The sequence below is a fragment of the Lycium ferocissimum genome, unplaced genomic scaffold (assembly GCF_029784015.1).
Source record: "Lycium ferocissimum isolate CSIRO_LF1 unplaced genomic scaffold, AGI_CSIRO_Lferr_CH_V1 ctg4232, whole genome shotgun sequence".
In the NCBI taxonomy this organism is placed as follows: domain Eukaryota; kingdom Viridiplantae; phylum Streptophyta; class Magnoliopsida; order Solanales; family Solanaceae; genus Lycium; species Lycium ferocissimum.
This window is the reverse complement of record NW_026725612.1, coordinates 27,446-50,099: the sequence shown is the minus strand read 5'-3', so window position 1 is coordinate 50,099 and position 22,654 is coordinate 27,446. Positions and strand designations below refer to the sequence as shown.

Genomic DNA, 22,654 nt, shown 5'->3' with positions numbered 1-22,654 from the left:
TTTCCAGTTGATTCATATTACTGTATCACTTACACCACATTATCAAGCATCGTTTCGCTAAGCTGAACTACTTTCCATTTTGCAACCATTTAGATTACTGCTCCTTGGTTCTTGTTGATTTTAATGATCTTTCAGATTACTATAACTCCTCAAGATTCCCTGATTTTGAGAGGAACAAAGACGAGCGTGGTTTTATAGCAATTAAGAGTCCTAATAGGAATTAATAAGAATCGTTATTTAATTACTATGAAGTGTTTTTACATATTTGTACCTTAATATTAAAATGATCATTTTATTTTTGAAGGGGCAAAAGGTTGTTCAACATTAGCTATTTTAGTCTATCAACATTTTCTACTTTCAGAGTCTTCCCACTTTTATAATAATATAGATAGATAGATAAGCCTTCCTAGAGCTTGCAGTCTTTTCTTCTTCCACTGGATTCATGACTGTAGAAGTTTGCAAATCAATGTCGATATCATCCTTATTAATACAGTTAACAAATCTATTTCAATGGTTCAGCATGTGGGATCCTTTGGAGACTGTCAGACTGTATCCTGTCTTATCTTGGGTTCACCCGTCTAGATACAATATTCTTTTCCCTTGCTTCAGTATCAAGATTTTTTAGAGCCTATAAATCCTTTTATTTTTTTTATGCTGGGCAAGTTCTGGTGCTGCCTACTTTAGAGCCCTATAAATCCTAACTCTGCTTTCACCACCAGTACAAGCTTCTTTGCTGTTATGTTGAAATAAAGTTTGACCTCCTGTATGAATTGGCGTTGTGTAAAGTTAACTGTTGTCACTGCCTTCAGTTTCACCCTTCCCTCCTATATTAGTGAAGCTGTGGACTGGCATTGTGGTGCTGCTGTTCTTTTTTTTTTTTTTTTTTTTTGAAACTGGTAATTTTGTATTCCTCAACATTAAGGGTATGCTGGCCACCTCCAAAAATTTAAATTTTACTGAAAGAGAAATAATTACAGTAATCCAAAAAAGTCCACTAACTGAACTTCCTCTTCTACATATTGTTCTTTACACAAAAACTTAATGAAGTAAAGACCTTCCATTGGATCTTCTGCAATGAACTTTCTCTGCCTTTAAAAATTCTGTCGTTTCTTTCCTTCCAAATGTTCCACCAGATGCAGGCAGGAACTGTTTTCCACCAAATCTTCTGACTCTTGCTCCCTCCCCTTCTTATCCAACAGCTTAGAAGGTCTGCAGTGTGTTCAGGCATAGTCCAGTTCACCTTAGCCAAATTAATGAACAATGCCCAGACTTGTGCCGTAACTTTACAATGAAGGAAAAGGTGATTGTTTGTCTCTAAGGCCTCCTTGCACAATGTGCATCTTGAAGCAATGTTTATTCCTCGTTTCTGCAGTCCTTCATGAGTCAAGCAGGCTCTCCAAGCTACCAGCCAGGTGAAACACTTCACCTTAGTTGGTGCCACACTCTTCCAAATGGATTTCCAAGGTCCTGGTGTCCTCCCTGAAATTTCAGTGAAACCCTTGTTGTACAATCTGTTCACAGAGAACAGTCCATCTTGATTATGCTTCCATGTCAATTTATCTGGCTCAAATTAGTTCCTTGAAATCCACCAATTACTGTCAATAGTTCTGCTACCCATGCTATTTCCCAATCATTTAGAAGTCTTCTGAAAACCAAATTCTAGCCTTGGGGAGACCACATCTCCTCTATTGTACTATCTGGATTTGTGCTTATAGAAAATAAGCTGGGAAACAGTAGTTGTAATGTCCCCTGTCCACTCCAATTTTCCTTCCAGAAAAGAATCTTGTCACCCCTACCCACCTTGTAGTTAACATTTGCCTTCAGAGCCAGCCAGAAAGCTCTAATGGTCCTCCATACCCCCACACCATAGGTATTTGTCACCTCATTTGTACACCATTTCCCATTTTGGCTATACTTATGTTGAATTACCTCTTTCCATAGTGCCTGATCTTCCTGATTATATCTCCATAACCACTTCATGAGTAAGCTTTTATTCTGTAATTTTAGGTTCTTCACCCCAATCCTCCATGCATTCTGCTTTGTTGAACTACTTCCTAATTTACCAAGTGGAACTTTTTTCCCTCATTGTTTCCTCGCCATAGAAAGTTTCTCCTTAGAGTGTCCAAAGCCTTAACCACCTTGCTTGGTATAGGAAATAAGGACATCACATATGTTGGCAAGGAGTCCAAGACTGAGTTGATTAAGATGAGTCTTCTCCCAAGGATAGGTATTGAGATTTCCATAGAGCTAGTTTCTTTTCAGTCTTCTCTATGATGCCATCCCAGATTTTCACTGCTTTATGCATTGATCCCAAAGGCATTCCAAGATAAACAGTAGGCAAATTCTCAATCTTGCAATTCAAAATGCTTGCAAGCACTTGGATCTGCTGCACCTCCTTGACTGGGAATATACTGCTCTTCCTCCAGTTGACTTTAAGCCCAGAACATGCTTCAAAAACCACTAGTATCACCCTCAAATGGCAGATCTGTTCCTGATTTGCCTCACAAAAACTACTGTATCATCAGCATACAGTAGATGGGAGATTTCCATAGCCTCATTAGCCCTATTTCTCACATTAAATCCTCTGATCCAGCTATTTTGAGAAGCAATTCTCATCATGCTGTCCAAGCCTTCCATAGCTATAATGAAAAGGAAAGGGGATAAAGGGTCCCCCTGCCTGAGCCCCTTTCTGCAGGAAAAAAAAACACAGGTTCTCCATTTACTAGAATAGAGAACCTGGTTGTTTTAATGCAGAACTCCATCCACTTTAGCCACCTGCAATCAAACCCCATTTGTCTTAGAGTGTTGATAAGAAAATTCCAGTTCAAATGGTCATAGGCTTTTTCAATATCCAGCTTGCACATCACTCCTGGCTCTTCTCCTCTAAGTCTGGTGTCAATACACTCACTTGCTATTAAAGCAGCATCCATAATTTGCCTCCCCTTTATGAATGCCACTTGGTGCTTATTGACTAACTTGCTCACCACTCTCTTTAACCTTTCTGCCAGCACTTTGGAAATTATTTTGTACACACCAGTGATCAAACTAATAGGCCTAAAGTCCCTTAGTTCAGTTGCACCCACCTTCTTTGGGATCAAGGCCACAAAGGTGGCATTGAAACTTTTTTCAAACATCTGTTGAGAATGGAAATTCTGAAAAGTCAGCATCAAACTCCTTCAAAACATCCCAAAATGCCTGGAAGAAGGCCATTGTGTATCCATCCGGGCCAGGTGCCTTATCAACAGCACACAGTTTGTTCCCTTCCCATACTTCATCTTCTTCAAATTGCCTTGACATCCATATTTGCTCTTCTCCAGTAATGCTTTGGACACCTTGAATGTTCAAGTTTGGTCTCCATGCTTCTGTCTCACTGTAAAGGTTCTGATAGAATTCTAGAATTGCATTCGAATATCCATAGGTTCGTAGGAGCTAACTCCATCAACCATTAAAGTGTTAATAGTGTTGAATCTTTTGTGAGCTGTGGCCATCCTGTGAAAATACTTTGTGTTTTTATCTCCACTCTTGATCCATTGCACTCTAGATCTTTGTCTCCATGCTATCTCTTCATTTCTAGCCACTTCTTCATACTCCATAGCCAACTGAGCCTTCTGCAATTGCTCATCTTCAGTCAGAGGTCTTTGTTCTTGAATAACTTCTAGGCTGCCAACTTGTTCCAGTATTTTGTCTTTTCTTTCCCTCCAGTTTCCCTTATTCTCCTTGCTTCATTCTTTAAGTTTTCCTTTTAACAGGTTTAATTTTGCAGCTAACTTGTAGTCTGGTCTTCCTGTAACATCAAAGGAGCTCCACCATTCCTGCACTTTGCTTCTGAAACCATCCACCTTCAACCACCAATTTTCAAACTTGAAATAAGTTTTCTTAAAGGACCAATCTCCGCATGTTAGCATGATCGGATTATGATCTGATCCCAGGTTTGGCATTACATCCTGTTTGATCTGTAGGAACATTTCATCCCAAAGTGTTGAAAAGAGAAATCTGTCAATCCTAGAGGCAGTTCTGTGATTTGCCCCCCCTCTCCAAGTATAGGACCCCCCAAAATAAAGGAGGATCCACCAACTCCACCTCATTGATGCACTCAGAAAATTCCTTCATAGCACCAGATAGCCTGCTACATTCAGTTCTTTCAGATGGGAACCTTGTGACATTAAAGTCACCACAAACCACCCACGGACCCTCACATAAAGCCCTCATAGCACCTATCTCCTCCCACAGTTCCCTCCTTACAATTCTCCCACAATCAGCATAAACTGCTGTAATAAACCAGATGAAATCCTGATTTATCCCACACAATTTACAAGTTAAACTTTGATTCCCATTTTCCACTATTTCCCTCTCCACTGCCTCTTATCCCATAACACTATAATGCCCCCCTAGTGCCTAATGACTCAAGCTATACACCCCCCACCCATCTATTTCCCTAGAGTTGTTGTAGATAATTTCCCACTTCCCCACTCAATTTTGTTTCCACCAGAACATAGATATCAGCCCCCCATTGTTGTATTCTACTCCTTACAGTATTCCTTTTACTCTCCATATTCAACCCCCTCACGTTCCAAGAAACTATTTTTATCTTCATTATAAAGGAGTTATTAGTTTCCTCCCCTACTTCTTGATTCACTCCTTGGTTCCCCATCTTTGTAATTCATATCAAATATCAAATTTCTTAGCTCCCTAGGAACTGTCTCTTTATCAGCATTATGTTCTATTGAGATAACTGAAGTTATCCCTTTTTCTCTCCTCTAGTCAATCTTTGTGAATAAAGCTTCGGCCTCCCTAGAGCAACCTTCAAATGCTGCTCCGAATTCCTGGCTCAACCTCACAATATTACCCTGAACCCATAGGTTCGATCTCATCACTGCTTCCTTTTCACATTCAGAAAAATCTGTTTGTATGGGAGTAGGCTCTCCCGGTAGAGTTATTTGGTTTGTGTTCCCATGTTCTTCAATTTTCTCTTCATCCTCTTAACTTTCAGTTGGCAAGACCATCTGCCCTTCTTCTTCTTCTTCAAACTCTCGGTACTGATCCATTCCTTTATCTCCTGCATCTTTCCTCCCCGACCCAATATTTAAATTCGCCACTTTCTTGAACCCTAAAACTGGGGAATCTGTGTGAAGTGGTAATATAGAAGAGGAGGGAATTGAAATTGCCTTTTGCATGTTGGTAGAAGCTTCCCAATTGGCAAAGCACTTGAGGAATTTGGATGCCATCTCTTTCAAGTTGTTGAAGTGATTCTTATAGCCATCTACAGTGGAACTATCCGGAGTTTTAAGTTCGGTAGAAGATGCACGTGACCCACCATGTGATTCACTTAAAATTGGTCCCTTTTCAGACTCATATTGGGCCAAACAATTAAATTTATTTGGGCCCATAATTAAACCCTTCGCAGATCCAACATAAGTCTGGCCCTTCTCAGTATTTGAATTTAAACCTACCCCACGTGCCTCTGCAGAATCACGTGCAAAGTCAGCAGCATCTGACTTTTCCTTCTGCTTAGCTACTGTATCTGTACTTTTACCCAGTGTCTTCGATATCTGCTGGGTAAAAGAATGTAACACCTCTTTCTCCTCTTCTTCTCCGATGACAACTCTCGCCGGAGATTCCACCCAAACCTGGAGGGTAAAAAGAAATCTGCCTTGCTGCAGGGTGACTTCTTTAGGAACCTCTCTACCATCTCCTTTGACTCTGATTCTAGCCCACTTTAGATGATTTCGGAGTTGAGTCTCTTCCTCTGTTTCCAGCCAGCCTCCACAAAATTCACCAATGACTTTGAAGACTTCAGATGACCAGAATTGGAGCGGCACACCCACAACCCTAATCCAGACGGAATTTGGCATATTTCCTTTTTCTATGACTCCTGATAAAGAAGACCATGATTTGGGCTCTTTTCCAGTGCCACTCCCTTTTCAGGACTTGCTCAGCTATGCTTTTGGATGGAAATTCAAACAGAAATCGATTTTCTCCCATGGCATAAATATTGAGCCCATGGATCTGTTTCCAAGTGGAAGAAGTCCATCTTCGTAGGTCATACAAAGTTGGAACTTCCTCATTTACAAAGTAACCAACCAAGCATCTGCCAAGTACCATATTCTGATGACGTGCCATACCTTCCTTTATCTGAATAACCTCTCCCCTCTTTAATGCGGAAACCCCAGCCACTTCATTGTTCGACCATTTACAGCTTTTAATTGCTTCTGCATATTGGAACTCTTTGTCCACAAACCTAGGCTCCCTCACATTAAATTTGTCAACAAAGCTATTAATGAATCTGCCAATCTTGTCAGCCAGATAGGTCCAGCCAGCATTAAACGATACTTCGGGTATGATTATCACCGCTCTCCTTCTCCCTCGTAAACTGATAATGCTAATATATCTGCCAAAGCCATTAAAATTCCTGGAGCAAAAGGTCTCAGAGAAACTGTCTCTCCTCTTCCATCTTCTCACTACATTGCCTCGTACCTTTGATGCCTCCCTCATGTTCTGGACTATCCATTCCAAAGTCTTCTTGTTCAAAGAAACTCTTCTGATGAAATATTTACCTCTTTCGGTCCAGTCAAACCAATGTTCTGCTGTATTTGAGGATCTAGTAATATCATAAGACTTAAAGCCTACCGCGAAATAAATGCTATCATCACACTCTTTAGCAGTATGTCAAAGGGATGACATCACAACAACCGTTACATTCCGTATGCCTCCGCTTATTTTGAATTTTTGCAGTTGAATTCGATTCCTTACCCATAAGTTATGCAGAATCAGGCAAGTTTCACAAGTGTCAACCCAAATTCTGGCAAAGATTTTCTTTTCATAGTGAACTTATTAGGAGAAAGAAGTTTTTACAATATGCTGGCCATCAAATAAAATACCCAGACCAGAACTTACAAGTGAGAGTTAGTAAATAAATCCATAAATGCAGCTTAATGAAGAATCCCCCTCGAACATCATGATATCAGTATACTCTAGGGAAAGGATTGGGTGAGATTTCTAGGATGAAATTTCATCTTTCTCATCATTAAGTTAAGCAAATAAGGTATATCATCATAGGCACAGCTTTTTAATATCTGGAGCTTTATCCTCATCATAATATTGAATCAGATGTTTTAGCTTTATTTGTGGAGGGTCTTTGACACGAAAGAGACCTACCTCTTATCCAGATGATATCGCACGTTAGCTGGGAGCCCATCATATTCTGCTCTAATTGGTTATCAACTGGCAAAGATTTATCATCCAGACACCATTCAAAGGATTTAGTTGGAGAAGTCACCAACCTTAAAGTGCTAATATACCTTCAGTGAAGTTGCAAATACCCATAATTTTTTAATCAGCAGGAGAATATCCTGAATTTGGCAGTTCTGCCACTTGCAACACTAATTTGCTTGCTTGCTATCAAAAAAGAAAAAAGAGTAATTGGCCGTCATTAAATGGCCTTTTGAATATATCTGAAGAAAGCTCATCTCTAGTGGTTCACCAGAAGGCTCATCTCTAGTGGTTCACCCATTTAATGTAGTGAAGTGGCATTTAGAAGAATTCAAGAGACACTTTTGGATTTGTGGCTGTTTACTTAAGTTGGAGAATTCTTGTTTATTTCTTGCTCACTAATGATGGTGATAAGGATATTATGGATGCTAATATTAGCTGTTCAGAATATATTATGATTTCTTTAGAGAAAGTATTTGGAATAAAGTATTTATTCGTAGGTGTGCTACTTCCTTCCTTTTTTTCCTGTAAATAACAACCTAGGAATTTTTGCTTCATAAACTCAACTTCTATGCTGTTGACTTTTTCTTTGTGCTTTTGATGGTAAACTCAACATTCATGCTGGGAACATTTTCCTTGTGTTTTTGATGATATAGATGAGCAAAATGCTTAGGCCTGACAGGTGGCAGGCTATCTTTGATAAGGATGGGAAGATACATGGTTTTAGGAAAGCGCTGAAATTGATCATATTGGGGGTAAGCCTTCTATTTGTTGTAAAGTTTCTATTTTGGTGCAAACAGAAAGTTCCTTGTTGTATAGATGATTGGTCGGAGTTTGTAGAGAGTCATATTTTGTAGATTCATTACCTTTTGGTTTATCCCATGTATACGGCCAGTTTGGCCATGTGTATGAACGAAAATACCTTGATAAAAAAAAAAAGAATAGAGAAAGATTTTAATATCAAATCAATTCATCAGTTTTCATTATTATTGAAGACTTCCCCAAGAATAGTATATAGCCTATTTATACGATGTTCTGAACAAGTTAGTACTAGAAGTCCATCTGCAAATATAGGACTAGGTTAAACCCTGTCCCTATTAAACGAGAGAGATTATCTCTAAAGGGGTGAAAATCATTTTCCCTCTTCAACTTTGCTTTTAAAAATCAAACATCTCCCCCAACTATGAACAATTGACATTCTCCTCTTTTCTCAATTGAACTTCTTACTTACCTATTTTATCCTCTAAATTATCAACCTTTGTCATTTTTTGTTTTTTAAATATTATGATATTTTCTTTTCTTTTTAATCTATATTATGGGCTTACCTATTGAACAAACAAATCTTATTTATGGAGTAAAAACGTGAAAAATAGTTTTCAAGCACATAAAATATTGAAATAACAAAATAATTGAGCACAAAAAGATTTAATTAGAACAACATGTTCGTATCAGTATTTGTTGATAATAACAACCATAACTCAAAAATTTATTCATACAGTTGAGAATGAAAGAGAATAAAAGCTTTGAAACATATATTTTATAACAAATTCCCAACAATTCTCTGTTATATTTTAAATGAATATTAAATTATGATTTAATTAAAGATATTACATTAATGGATGGCAAAACTCTAAAATCTATATAGGCATCAGGAAAAATATATTAAATTCACTTAATATTAAAATATCAATATAGCAGTAGATATTTACAAAAAAAAAAAAAAAAACTTGATAAATGCAAGTAGTATTCTACTTGTACTTTACATGAACTTAGATTACAATTTCTAATAAGATCAAGCCTATCTTTTATTACATATAATCTATATTATATTAAAAGCATGAAACCCCTAACTTAAAAGTTAAATTACCTAAATACCCTTCTAATAATCAAAATATTCTAATTTAAAAATAAATAAAAAAGAAAGAAAAACTAAAAGGTTGCCACTTTAAGTCACATTGGTTGGCAGTCACGTTGATTGGCACTGTAATAACATGGATTTATCATTTGGTACAAAACAAACGATACATATTAGAAAAGGCAAAAAATGAACACTTATTTCTTTCTTGATGCCATGAATTATATCGGTTTCTGATTAGATCATCCGGACAAGCAGATGAAGGTACTGCTTCAGTTTCCTTTACCCATTCTACAATTTTTCTATGTTCCTTTTAATTCTACTAAACCTTCTTAGCCTATTGGATTACTCTTGTGGTCAAAAATATTAAAGCGACTACAATTTCTCGAGTAGGCTTTTATTCAAGGAATATAATTTCAATTTAACTGTTGCACCGTGAGATAAAAATACTTTTCTAAAGATAGTTTCATAGAAACGCCTCGCCTAAGATAGTTTCATAGAAACGCCTCGCCTACAGGCATTTTATATTTTCATAGAATTTCACTTGAACAACTTTCTCTTCATTTAGTTATTTTTAATATTTAACAATGAGAAGAACTTTGTTGTTCTTGTTGCTTGATTCCAATTATGATGAAATATACAAGAATAATTAAATAGTACTATTTGTTTCACATCCTTATGTTGTAACATGCAACTGATATTACACTCACAAGATGTATTATTCTCTTTCAGAAGGATTTTTTTTCATAGCAGTACTGGTACATCATTTTGAAATCAGGATTCCAATACACTAAGTTGTTGGTTACGGGATATTAGGAAATATCAATAGGTGAAGTTCGTGAGATATATATAAGATTTTGATTTCTTCTAAAATCATGATTAGTAGACATTTGATACTATAATTTTGCAAGAAGACTCAAACTCCAAAGAAATGAATCAAGAAGAAAGGCATCAATATCAAGTTTGAAAATGAAAGATATCCGTTTAAATTCATTCAGAATATTATGTATGCTTGAGTTTTGCAGTGAAGATAAGTAGAATATTTTTTATGTATGCTTGAATTTTGCAGTGACGATAAGTAACGCATAGGGTCAAAGTTAACAAACAATGACAAATGTTGGATTGCATCCACCATAACATGTTTCCACACATGGTCAACTTACGCTGCACTTTCAAGAGGGATATAAATGTTGATACGTTAGGAATATTGTCTATAACTAAGTAATATTTGAGATACGCATCATTACATGTTTGTACCTCATTAAATTAAAATAAGTAAAAAGAAATACATATATCAAATTAAACTTTGATTGCTCATCTCAGTAGATTCAGGATATATCTAATCATCTTGACATCGACAAAAAATCACTTGATGATAATCTACATTGATCATTCACGTACGCTTGTACCTTTATTCTTTCATGCATAATTAATTATCCAATATCATATTGTAATAAAGTTAATAGAGTATTCTTTTACAAAACTATGTATTACATGACTTGGCATACACGTGCAGCGCACGTGCCGAAAGACTAGTATAAAATAAATATGGCATGGGCAATTAGTTCAAAATTTATTGAAATCTAAAATAGTAAATAAGATTGATAATGACAAGGGCAAACTAGGCGTTGCATAGGATGGAAGGGGAGAATGTCAATTGTTCAAAGTTGGGGAGGTGTTTGATTTTTAGAGCAAAGTTGGAGGGAAAAATGATTTTCACCCTCTCTGATAAAAATACTTTATTTCTAATTGAAGAGAAAGCTGAATAAAAATTATAGTTTGTTTTAATTTGGTTATCATTTTCATACAAAACTTGATGAGAGACTGTTTACGCAATATCTAAAGATCTGTAGTAACAAAATGATCATATATTCTTGGTTCCATCGCAGTGGTTGATTTCGATCAGTTGTATAAGGCACCTTCTCAGACCACCAATAGAAGACGACGAATATATCCCAGCTAATTGTTTTTGGTAACTAAATGATTTTATTAATAGCAAAAGTGGCAATTACATAACCATACAGGGCAGAACACCTGTTCCTTAGAAATTTAAAGATAGACTCAAAAACTAACATGAAGGAGCATAACTACATCAATCTAATGCAGACCCTTGAAAAAATCTGCAAAACAAAACAGACAGTCTCATGTTCATAGAACAATTATCAGACAAAGTAAAGAGCCAAAACCAGTGGTAGAGTTGGGATTTGCCTTCTGGGTCGAGCTCGTCGCACGGGGCTTGCCTAGTGCGGGTTATCTCTCTTGTGTGGTTTGCGAGTTGTTGCACAGGAGCTGGGTTTACCCTGTGCGCACCCGAAGGGTAGCGGCAGCGGGTTCCCATGTCATCAAAAAAAAAAAAAAAAAAAAAAACCAGTGGTAGAGTTGCAACTTGAACTCTCAGGGCATGGAGTTGAGCTAAAGCAACACTGGCTGCCATTTCTTCAAGTCCTTGCCTCGAATGTGGATGTGTAGTGCATCTTCTCTCATATTCTATCAGCTTGATATTTGCCTTTTTGAAATCTAATCAGGTTCCTTTCCCTCCAAACGACAGCTATAACCATGGCATATATACAACTGATGGTAGCACCCTTTCCAGACTTGTTTTAGCCCAGCTTGTCACCCATTGTACCTCTTCTTGCCAACTCCAAACAGTTCTTTGAATTACCAGCCATGTAAGTAGTCTCTGCCACAAGGCTTTGACAATGTAGCAATCAAAACAAAGGTGGTCAAGGGTCTCAACAGCTGAATCACAGAAAACACATGAAGGAGCCTCCTGAATACCAAATTTGAGCAATCTGTGACAGTAGCCAATCTTCTCAGCATTGCCAACCAAACTATGAATCTGTGTCTTGGATGAATACTCTGGTGCAATGTAAAATTCTTCCAGGGGGCCTTTGGATGTTGTGGGAGCATAGAGACATACATCTTAATGGAAAATTGTGAGTTAGCCAGCGCATCAGCAAATCTAGTCTGTAAGTCTCCCTGAAGAGTTGGTGCCTGCATGATAAACTTTCTAGCCTCCAGTATTCCTCCCTACCCAGGTAGCAGAACCTGGAATAGAGCAAGTTTCCTCAGAGCAATTCTTCATATAATAAATAATAAATGTGGACCCATCTATTCCACACGCAGTCTTTCTTTTCAGCAACTGCCCATAGTTGCTTTACTATTGCAGCTCTGTTCCAGGAACATAAGTTCATAACATTTTGGCCACCTGCTGCTTTGGTAGGCAAGTTTTCTCCTGTGATACTAGTGCTGTTCTGGAGATAGCTGCAGCATCAGTCCACAGGAAAGATCTACATAAGCTGTCAATCAATTTCATGATCCTCTTAGGCAGGATGAATATCTGTGCCGAATATGTTTGAATGCCAAAAATCACAGATTTGATTAGTTGGAGCCTGTCAGCATAAGATAATAGTTTTGCAGACCAACACTTGATTCTTTCAGTTATGCTGTCTCTAAGGGTAGACACTGAGCAGTCGACAACTTTTTTGAAGACAAAGGCACTCCTAGGTACTTAAAAGGAAGAGATCCTTCCCAAAATCCCTAGCTGTTGAGAATTTCCTTTTTAAGAGAAGCATTGACAGCAGACATAAAGATTGAACTCTTGTCGATGTTAGTTTATAAGCCTGAGGCAACTGACAATCTGAAGAAAGCCTCCCGGAATAGCTTTATAGAGGGGATATCAGCTTTGCAGAACACATTAACACGTTATCAGCAAAGCAGATGTGCATCATCCCTAGTTTCTTACACCTAGGGTGGAATTTGAACTGCTGATTTGTGACAAGCAGGCCTAGTTCCCTTTGTAGATATATCCTAGCTAATGGCAAGAATAACACCAATATTATCAAAAAACAAATGGCAAGAATAACACTTAATTCTCTTTCTTTTCTTGAGTATGTGTACTTGGCTTTTTAAACCTCAACAGCTTGAGGAAATAACCAAATTGAGTTCTCTCTTAAACTCTCTTATTTCTCACATGATATCACAACATTTAGTGAGAAAATAATTATCTATAAGAGAAAATCAATTGCTGAGCACTTTCCGACAACTACCACCACTATTTTGAGTTTCCTTTCTCTAGGGGTAATGTGCCAGTACCACCAATAGGATCGGAACCCTCGTGCGGCCCTACCCAAGAAATTCAGTTGCAGTAGGTTCCCTCACGCGCGCTCACACCACCACCAGATTCAGATTTCCGGTGTTACGCGCCTTACACGCAGGGGCGGACCTAGGTTGGGCCAAGAGGGTTCATCCGAACCCCCTTACACTATATATAGCGACCTAAGTTGCTTGAACTCTTCGCTTTCGGTGCCGCACCCGTGTCGACACGACGTGGGTGTGGGATCCTTACCGGATTTGGTCGACTGATTTTAGGTACTTTGACCAAAATCGACGGAAAAATTCGGGACAAATACAATGATTTCCGAGCAACTTATATATATATATATACAAGGTTAAAATTATTTTTTATGTAGATATAGTAGATGTTGAACTCCCTTGGCTTTTTCGTGTGTTTACTTCTTTATATTTTTGAACTCCCTTAGTAAAAATCCTAGCTCTGCCTGCTCACACGCCAGCGCGTGCGCAGTTTTCCGGCCACTTTCCTTCTTCAGTGGGTCAGCCTCTTTATTCCGAGACCGCCCATTCAAGTTACGTGAACTTTGACCACTTTTGACCAAGCAGTTAACTTTTGGAGAAGTTTTCTCTGTTTCTACAAGCTCCTTCTGTTCTGGATTGTTTTCAGTACTTGTTATAATTATTATTGCTTGTTTGTTTTTGCTTCGGCAGATCTGGTTTGGCTATTGCTCGAGGTTATGTGCTAGTTTAATCCCGGGGGGTGGGGGGTAGGGAGGAGAGGAACAACATACCTGGGATGGTAAATCCAACACATTGTTTTATATATTTTGAATTGTCTCCAAGGGGATGGCCTAGTGGTGGAGGCATGAGAGTAACAACCTAGAGATCCAAATTCGAAATCCCAACTACAGCACCTGGTCTAAGTGGATCTGTTCCAGTTATAGTGGGCGGGTTACCTTTGTAGCGTATGTTTATGCATTGTACAGGCTGCATGGTAGTTTAGTCGAGGTTCGAACAAATTGATCTGGACACCAGCGATATATATGTGTAATGGTCCATCACGAATTTGAGACATGAAAGTTCCATCAAAATATCTCCCTTTCTTGAGAATAATAAACAATCCGGGGACAATCCTATTAAGAAAAGAAGAAAAGAAGATTAGAAATGATTTTTTTCCTTTTTTCAAAACATTGTTTTGGTTATAAATTAGAATGATTATTTTGCTTGTTTTGAAGATGAGTTTTTCTAATTGACCAGCTTTTCAAGTGAATTTTTTCCCTCTCACAAAACTTCAACTCTTTTTCAAGTGAAATGCATTTCCAAACACAACTTCAAGTTTCAAATACCAGTTTTCAAACTCAAATTCTACATATTTTTTTTTTTCAAATATCACTCAATTCATGTCCAAACGCCTACCTAAACTCTGTGTTGATAATAAACAAGAGAAACATAAACCATATGGCCATCCTTCCGAAAAACATAGCTGAAATATCCTCTTGGGCCGCTTCTGGAATACTTGGAAAAGTAGTGAGATGGTGAAATAATTTGAGAGATAAAACATACGTTGACATTGAGTTTCACTTGCAAAACACACTTTTCTCAACTTCTGCTCCAAGTCTCTTTAAGGTGGTTTTCTTAAAGAGATTAATTTTTCAAAAGAGAAGTATGTAATATTTGACAATTTAAATATACGTGAAACTTATGAGTTATGAGGGTATTTCCGCTATAACAATTTCTTTTTTCTCGCATGGTAGGGTGTGGATCCAGCCATAAGGCCAGAAGTTTGGGAATTTCTGTTGGGCTGTTATGCTTTGGGCAGCTCCGCGGAGTACCGAAAGCAGCTGAGGTCGGCTAGAAGGTATTAGCTTTCCAGTTACTTCTATATTCTATTGAAAATGTCCTACTCAATTTGGTCAATGTGGGGCAGCTTCATGTTTTCAGTCTTATGATCCATTTTGGTAAAACATCTTGTTTATGCAAAAGTCTAGGTCTATGTTGAAGTCACCTTTTCTGTCTTTATTTTTTTGTTGTCCTTGACTTTAGGTAGTTTAAATGTAAGAATGCTGAAATGTGTAAGCATGCAAGGCAATTGACAAGTAAATTACTTTGATGAAATCGCCATTTATTGTAGTGGGGGACTCACACATACAAGAATCAAGATGTATACAAAATTTTGAAATTTTGTTGAAAAAATATGATTATCTAGAAAGTGTATCAAGTCGTCCGATATCGTATATGTCTAAAAATATACTATTATTAATAATAATAATAATAATAATAATAATAATAATAATAATAATAATAATCCGACGGAGGCGTCTTCTGCCTTTTTAAGCGCTTTTCTTTTCCTTTCTTTCCTTACTGTTTTACATAAGTGCCAAAGAGACAGCATTCTATGCTATTTTCCTCCACTCTCCTAAAATATCACCCTACCATTATATCTATGATGATTGACATAAACATATTCAACATCATGCACCATAGCCTATATTCTCTGGTGGTTTATGAACGAAGGAGCGGACAGAGACATTGTGTTGGGAGACTTGGAGCACTCTGATAGGCGTCGCGACTTTGGTTATTGTAGGAGTATAAAGGTTGAGGAGGTTAAGGGAGCTGTTCGTAGGATGCGCGGGGAAGAGCGACCGGACTGACGAGATTCCGGAGAATTTTGGAAGAATGCGTGCGGTGGTAGGCTTGGGAGTGGTCGACCGGATTGTTTAATGTCATTTTCAAAACAACAAGATGCGGGAAAAATGGAGATGGAGTCTAATGATTCCCGTGTACGAAGAACAAGGGAGACATTCAAAGCCGCAACAACTATAGAGGCATATGTTGCTAAGTCACACTATGAAAGTGTGGGAAAGGGTGGTGGAAATGAGGGTGAGGAGAGGTGTGTCTATTTCGAGAACCGTTTGGATTCGTGCGGGCGCTCGACTACGAAGCCATTCATATGTAAGGAAGATTGGTGGAGCGGATATAGGGAGCGGAAGAGGACTTGCGCACGGTATTCATCGACCTAGAAAAGGCTACGACAAGGTGCCGAAGAGAGGTCACCATGGAGATGCTTGGAGGCTAAAGGTGTACCTATGGTGTACGTTAGAGCGATAAAGGACATGTATGATGGAGCTAAGACCGAGGTAAGGACGGTAGGAGGAGACTCGGAGCCTTCCCTCGTTCGATGGGGTTGCGTCGGGGATCGACTCTTGCTTGTTTACATTCGCCTTGGTGATGGATGAATTGACGCGACAAATACGAGGTGAGGTGCCTTGGTGTATGTTGTTCGCAGATGACATAGTCCGATTGACGAGACTCGCATGACGGAGTTAACGATAAGGCTCGGAGGGCCGGAGATGACAGACGTTGGAGTCTAAAGGATTTAAATTGAGTAGGACCGAAGACGAATACGTGGAGTGCAGGTTCAGTGACGTACCGCGTGAGGTTGATGAGGAAGTGAGGCTTGGTACCCAGGCCATTCAAAAGAAAGGAAGTTTCAAGTATCTTGGGTCTATTATACAGAGAGATGGGGATATCGACGACGATGTTTCACATCGTATTGGTGCGAGTGGATGAAATGGAGACTCGCCTCGAGTGTTGTGTGATAAGAAAGTGCCTCCAAAACTTAAAGGCAAGTTCTACAAAGTGGTGGTTAGGCAGAGCTTTATTGTACGGAGCGGAGTGTTGGCCGGTCAAGAAATGTCACATTCGGAAGATGAAAGTCGCGAAAATACGAATCTTTGCGGTGGATGTGTGTGACACACTGGGAGGGATAGGATTAGGAATGAAGATATCCGAGACAAGGTGGGAGTGACATCGGTGGAGGACAAGATGCGGGAAGCGAGGGTGAGATGGTTTGGGCATGTGAAGAGAGAGACACGAGATGCTCCGATGCGGAGGTGTGAGAGGTTGGCTATGAATGGTTTCGGGGAGAGGTAAAGGGAGGCGAGGCCGGAAGTATTGGGGAGAGGTGATTAGACAGATATGGCACGGTTTACCACCGAGGACACGACCTTAGATAGGAGGTTGTGGAGGACTCGGATTAGGATAAAGGCTAGCGGCGTACCCTTTCACCATAGTAGTTGCAGTTTTGCTCATTTGTTTATTGCCTTTTGGTTTATGTATTTGATTGTTGCCTATATTTGTTGGGACGTTGAACTTTGATCATTTTATTTATCTTTAGTATTCAATGCTTCTTTCTTTCTGGACTGTTCTACCATGACTTTCTCGCTTTTGGTATTCGTGTTATCATATTGTTTCGATATGCTTGGCCCTATCTGACATTTTGTCTTGTTTTCCTCTTGTCTTCCTCTCTTCTCCTCTCTTGAGCCGAGGGTCTCTTGGAAACAGCCGCCCTACCTTTCAAGGTGGGGGTTAGGTCTGCGTACACTCTACCCTCCCCAGACCCCACATGGTGGGACTATACTGGGCTTGTTGTTGTTGTTGTTGTTGGTTTATGAAATAATCAATTTGACTTTACACATAATTTCAAATTATGCACCATAGCCTATGTGCTGTTGGTCAAAAAAGTGATTAATAATTGGCATCGCTCCTACTTTCTTACACGAAAAACATCAGGAGATGTAAATTTTGTGTTGTCACTTTCTCTACCTTTAGGAGGACTTCCATGCTGCTGTCCTGGTAAAGGACAGTTTCCTCGTTGTTTAGTGATCCATAATGATGCTAGCGGAATGCCCTTTATCTCCCTTTCTTGTAAAGTTATCCCTACGTTTTAGGACCAATAATATCCTCCGTCTTGTTCCTCACAAATCTAAGCGACTACTGCTGCCTGCTGACTAGAGAACCTAAATATTTTTGGAAAGGCTTCACATAAAGGAACATCACTGCAGCATCTCAATCATCAAAACTACTTCTAGGTCCATTGACTATTTGTAATCCAACATTCCTATAAAAGTCCTCTTATGCTCTTTGTACTCCTTGATATACCTACTTTGTATTGCAAGTGATCGGATTGGTCCTTTGATAGCAACTAGAACTAGAGAACATGAAAAATAGAGCATAAACGGTAATTTATTGGCAATATATTGTGCAAGAATTTTTAACACAATTACACAAAATAAAGCTGTCTGTATGAGAGGACGAGACTCCAAAATACAATAGTTTCAAACGTGGAATTACATATCCCAAATAACTAATCCTATTTACATATTTATAGAAAACACAATAGGATAAGATTTACACCACACAACTAGAAACTATGAGCAGTTTATTCAAGGAAGGCAAACTTACGTAAAATAACTATCTTAAAAGGTCCAACTTACTCTCCATAGCAATCTTTTCTAATTTACCATCCGTAGCTAACATTCAGCTTTATTTGATGTATTTCAGTGATTTTTTTGGGCTTTGATGTATTTTAGAGCCTGTTTGATGGGCTTATTTTAAGCAAATTATAAGCCGCAAACAACTTATAAGCTAAAAAAATAAGTTGGGGTAGCTTATTTTTTTTTGGCTTATACTTATAAGCCGCTTTAGATAAATAGTCAAACGGCCTAATTATTTTTTTGAGCTTATTTTAAGCACAAAATGACTTTAAGCTGGCCAACCAAACACTCAAAAAAGCTGAAAACAGCTTATAAGCAACTTATAAGCAACTTATAAGCCAATCCAAACGGGCTCTTAATGATTTTTTTTTTTTTGATGTATTTCAGTGATTTTTTTTTTTTTTTTTTTGCTTTGATGTAGTTCAGTGGCTACACTGTGTACATTCAAAATATATTTGAAGCCAAATACATTCAAATTTTCGTCTATTTGAAAACTGTTCATATATTCACTGTATTTGAATGGATTCAAACAAAATTTCAAATACATTGTGTACATTCCAACTACATATGAAGCCAAATACATTCAAATTTCCGTGTATTTGAAAATACTGTATTTGAATGGATTTCAACAAATACATTCAGATACAAGACAAAAACATTCAAATACATGACAAAATACATTCAAAAACAGTGTGTTTGGCTTTTAACAACAAAAACAACAACATACCCGGTTGAATCCCACAATGTGAGGTCTGGGGAGGGTAAAGTGTACACAGACCTTACCCCCACCTTGGAAGGTAGGGAGGCTGTTTCCGAAAGACCCTCGGCTCACGTGAAACGGCTTTTAACAAATACACTCAAAAATATAAGACAAATACATTAAAAAACAGTGTGTTTGTGAGATGTAGTTGTTGTTGAATTTATTTGTATTTGACTTTTAACAAATACACTTAAAAAAGTACAAAATACACTTAAAAATACAAAATACGTCCGTTTTCTCCAATGTCTTGCTTCGATTTTCCGGCATTGAATTTGAAGCCTAGCACTCCGTCGTATGTGGCGGCGCGTGGATGGTACTTGCCAGCTTTGGTTTATCCGGTTGAGGAGATTTATTATCCTTGCTATGGAAAGAGAGTGAATCCCAGACTTTTTCATGCTTGTAGAAACAACAGATTTATCTTACAGCACTTCGATTTGGTAAGAAATCAGGATTGAGTTTGGTTTAACATTGACTATAACTAAATGCCCTGTAGTTTGGTTGTACCTGTGAAATTTATGATATTTTTCCACACGACAGGTGTGAGATTTGAGAAAGAAAACGTTTGAATGGATCTGTATGAATACCTTCAGATCTGTGTTTACGCCTGGTGGAGCGCCTGTCTCTGCTGGTGGGGTAGCGGCGGCGGAGGCCGTGGTGGTGGTGGTTATGGCGGCGCAGATGATAGAAGGGGAGAGAGTTTTTTAGGGTTTTGAGAAATGAAAAATCTGAAATGGGTAGTGAGTGGGAATAGAGAAAGATATATGTATTTGGGTATGTATTTTTGATATAGCTACCAATTGTAATTTAGAAAAGTTAATTAGCTACTAAATATAATTAAATAAAAGGATAGTTAATATTAATAATTAGGTCTCAAAAGAAGCTACAATGAGTAAAAATTCCTTCAAGGAAGCAGTTTGTTGCATAACATGGTTAACTGTTCCCTTTGATGTGTGCTCAAAAAATTGCTGTTGTACTTCATTAAGACTCTTTAATTCTTTATCCTCTCGTTGATATTTTCTTCTAACTTTTCGGAGAATTCATCAACTCAATGATGATAATCTTTCCATTTCTTGCTATCCACTTATCCATCATAATGAAACGTCCAAACTTCCATTGTACTTTTTGTTCCTCAACAATGTCGTTCGTCTCCTTGAACCTCTTTTTTTAGATAAGGAATTCTAACTTCGTGATAGGTGGGGACGTCCTTCCTGGACCATGTTGGCCTACAACCTCAATGAAAACATAAAAGCTATCCACATAATTGACAGAATTGAAAGGGAGCCCAACATCATACATCTATCGTGCAAACTTTGTAACTGCACGATCCGTCAAAGTCTTCTAGGCAACTTCTATGGGTTGTTCACCTCTTTTACTTGCCTAACTACATCCTTCAGATTCTGTGTGAAATAACATCTATAGGACCTTTGTTCCTACCGGTACATCTACAATTTGAAGAGAATATTCGTTTTTTTGGTAATTTTGAGGGAAGCGGCATTGACAAATCATTACCCTCATGTTTGTCATCCTCATCATCAAGATTAGTCACAAATGCTTGATGGTTCATTTGATGTCTTATCTCATTTTTTTTTCTCAACATACTTTTCTAAATCTTCCTTAATATGTTCCTGGTATTTTGGACAAGATTTGACATTGCTATTAGCACCTATGAGATGTTGTTTGTGACGATAAATTCCACCTTTGGTAACCTTGTTACGGAGCACGTTGGATTGAGGACCTATCTTTCTCACTAACTTTGCTTCCATAAGCTCAAGCTGGGTCTCTCCTTTCTTTGAGATGATTCCATTCATATAGCTGTTATTAGAAAAAGAAATTCAATGAAATAGAATAATAAAATCAAGAAACAGAGACTAGAAGAATTAACAAAGAAAAAGAAGACAGCAACAGAGAGAAGAAGTAGAATAATTTTAAAACAGACTACTGCCATGTGATAGTGTATAACCATCTCATCTAAAAGCTCAGTTTTATTTATTTAATTATATCTTCAACATCTCCATTGTCTTAGAGAATGACTCACATCCCACTGTTTCCTCAGGGAATCTTATCGTATTGAGTTCCCGCTATGACCCATGAAACATCTTCGTCCCAACATTTTAATTTCTCACCTGTTTGCTTGTAAAAAACCCCTCACACCCCCACTCAATTGTTCTGTCCTCATTTTTAAAATTGCATATCCATTGTAGTAATTTATTCATCAGAGACGCCAATAAAATCGTTCACTGCCTTGTAAAGAGTCAGACTCATGCTTATTATATCAGACACACCAACTTATCTTAGCCTTATTCTCCATTGCCATTGTGCGAGGGACTTCTTAGTTCTAAAAAAAGATTCTGATTCGTTGATCTTTCTTAGTTCTAATAAAAAGATTCTGATTCATTGATCTGTTTTTTCTTTTTTTTTGAGTGTTAAAGGAGGTGGTAATTTATTTGTTATAGAAAGTGTACCACCTGCATAAGCAAAAAGAGGGACCTAAGAGAGATGTCTTCACTTTCGCAAATAACAAACTTTGGGATATGAACTTCTGTATATCCATAATATCTCCTCAGGGAACGTTACAGAGACCTCATAAAGCAGTGCCAAGCAATGCATTCCAGTATAGGAACTGGTTCCCTTGCCTATGTTGTTGGGTCCAAGGTCATGGACATGAGAACAAGTTCCAAAGATGACTGCCGAAGAGAAGCTGATTTCAAGAGCAGTCAAGCTTCTGATGTTAATACTGACAATTTATACAGTTACAGTGATTTTGATAATAATTGTATAGACACAGCACATGCACATCAAAGGGAAAGCTCTAGTGATTCTGGTGATCTTATAAGTGCAAGGGGAAGCACAGATGAGGCAGCATTGGACTCTTTTTTTTCTGTGCCTACTTTGGGTCCATACGACCTCAGATCCACCGAACTTGGGGGTGAGGCATGTCAATCAGAATCTGTAAACGAGAATTGTTTTGATTTTCCTGCTTTACCTGTTACAGACTTATTTGGAAAGAGTAACAAAAATAAGAAAGGTCATAGGTCATATGGTAAGAGAATTCTAGCGAGCCGTAAATTGAAATATGGAGATGATAAGATGCACAGTTTCAGAATAAATAATAATGCAGATCTAGTCGAAGAAGCAAATGTTTCCTCATCATATGGCGTATCTCATTCCCTGAACTCTGAAATTGAGAGGGTTCATCCTACTGGGCCGGATTCAATGTCATGGTCTGGAAAATTCCAGGAATGTGAAACAGAGATTTTTAGCGGACTCAGAATATCTGACGCACCAGACACTCCAAATATGAATGCGAGAACACCTCCAAGAGGTGGTTTCAGTGATGAAAGAGTGTCGGAATGGCTCTGGACATTACATCAGATAGGTAAGTTCAGCATTAGTGATCACCTCTTTCCTACAGAAGTATTTCATTTACCTGGAAGTTAATGATATTGAAATAGAATTTCCCTTTTTTTTTTTTTGGCTTTT

At 38.1% G+C, this 22,654-nt stretch overlaps 1 protein-coding gene across 5 annotated transcripts in view; it reads left to right on the top strand.

The window, feature by feature from the left end:
• The window catches only part of LOC132044353 (uncharacterized), a 39,290-nt gene that overhangs the window by 2,035 nt on the left and 14,601 nt on the right, over positions 1 to 22,654 (top strand). For 3 of the 5 annotated variants that reach the window (XM_059434849.1, XM_059434848.1, XM_059434850.1), the window contains 3 exons: positions 7,866 to 7,964; positions 14,893 to 14,996; positions 21,739 to 22,550. In XM_059434849.1, the coding sequence (XP_059290832.1) occupies positions 7,866 to 7,964; positions 14,893 to 14,996; positions 21,739 to 22,550 (1,015 nt within the window). Of the gene's footprint in view, positions 1 to 7,865; positions 7,965 to 14,892; positions 14,997 to 19,711; positions 22,551 to 22,654 lie in introns of those variants that run through there. The other 2 variants (XM_059434852.1, XM_059434851.1) reach the window with 2 other exon arrangements.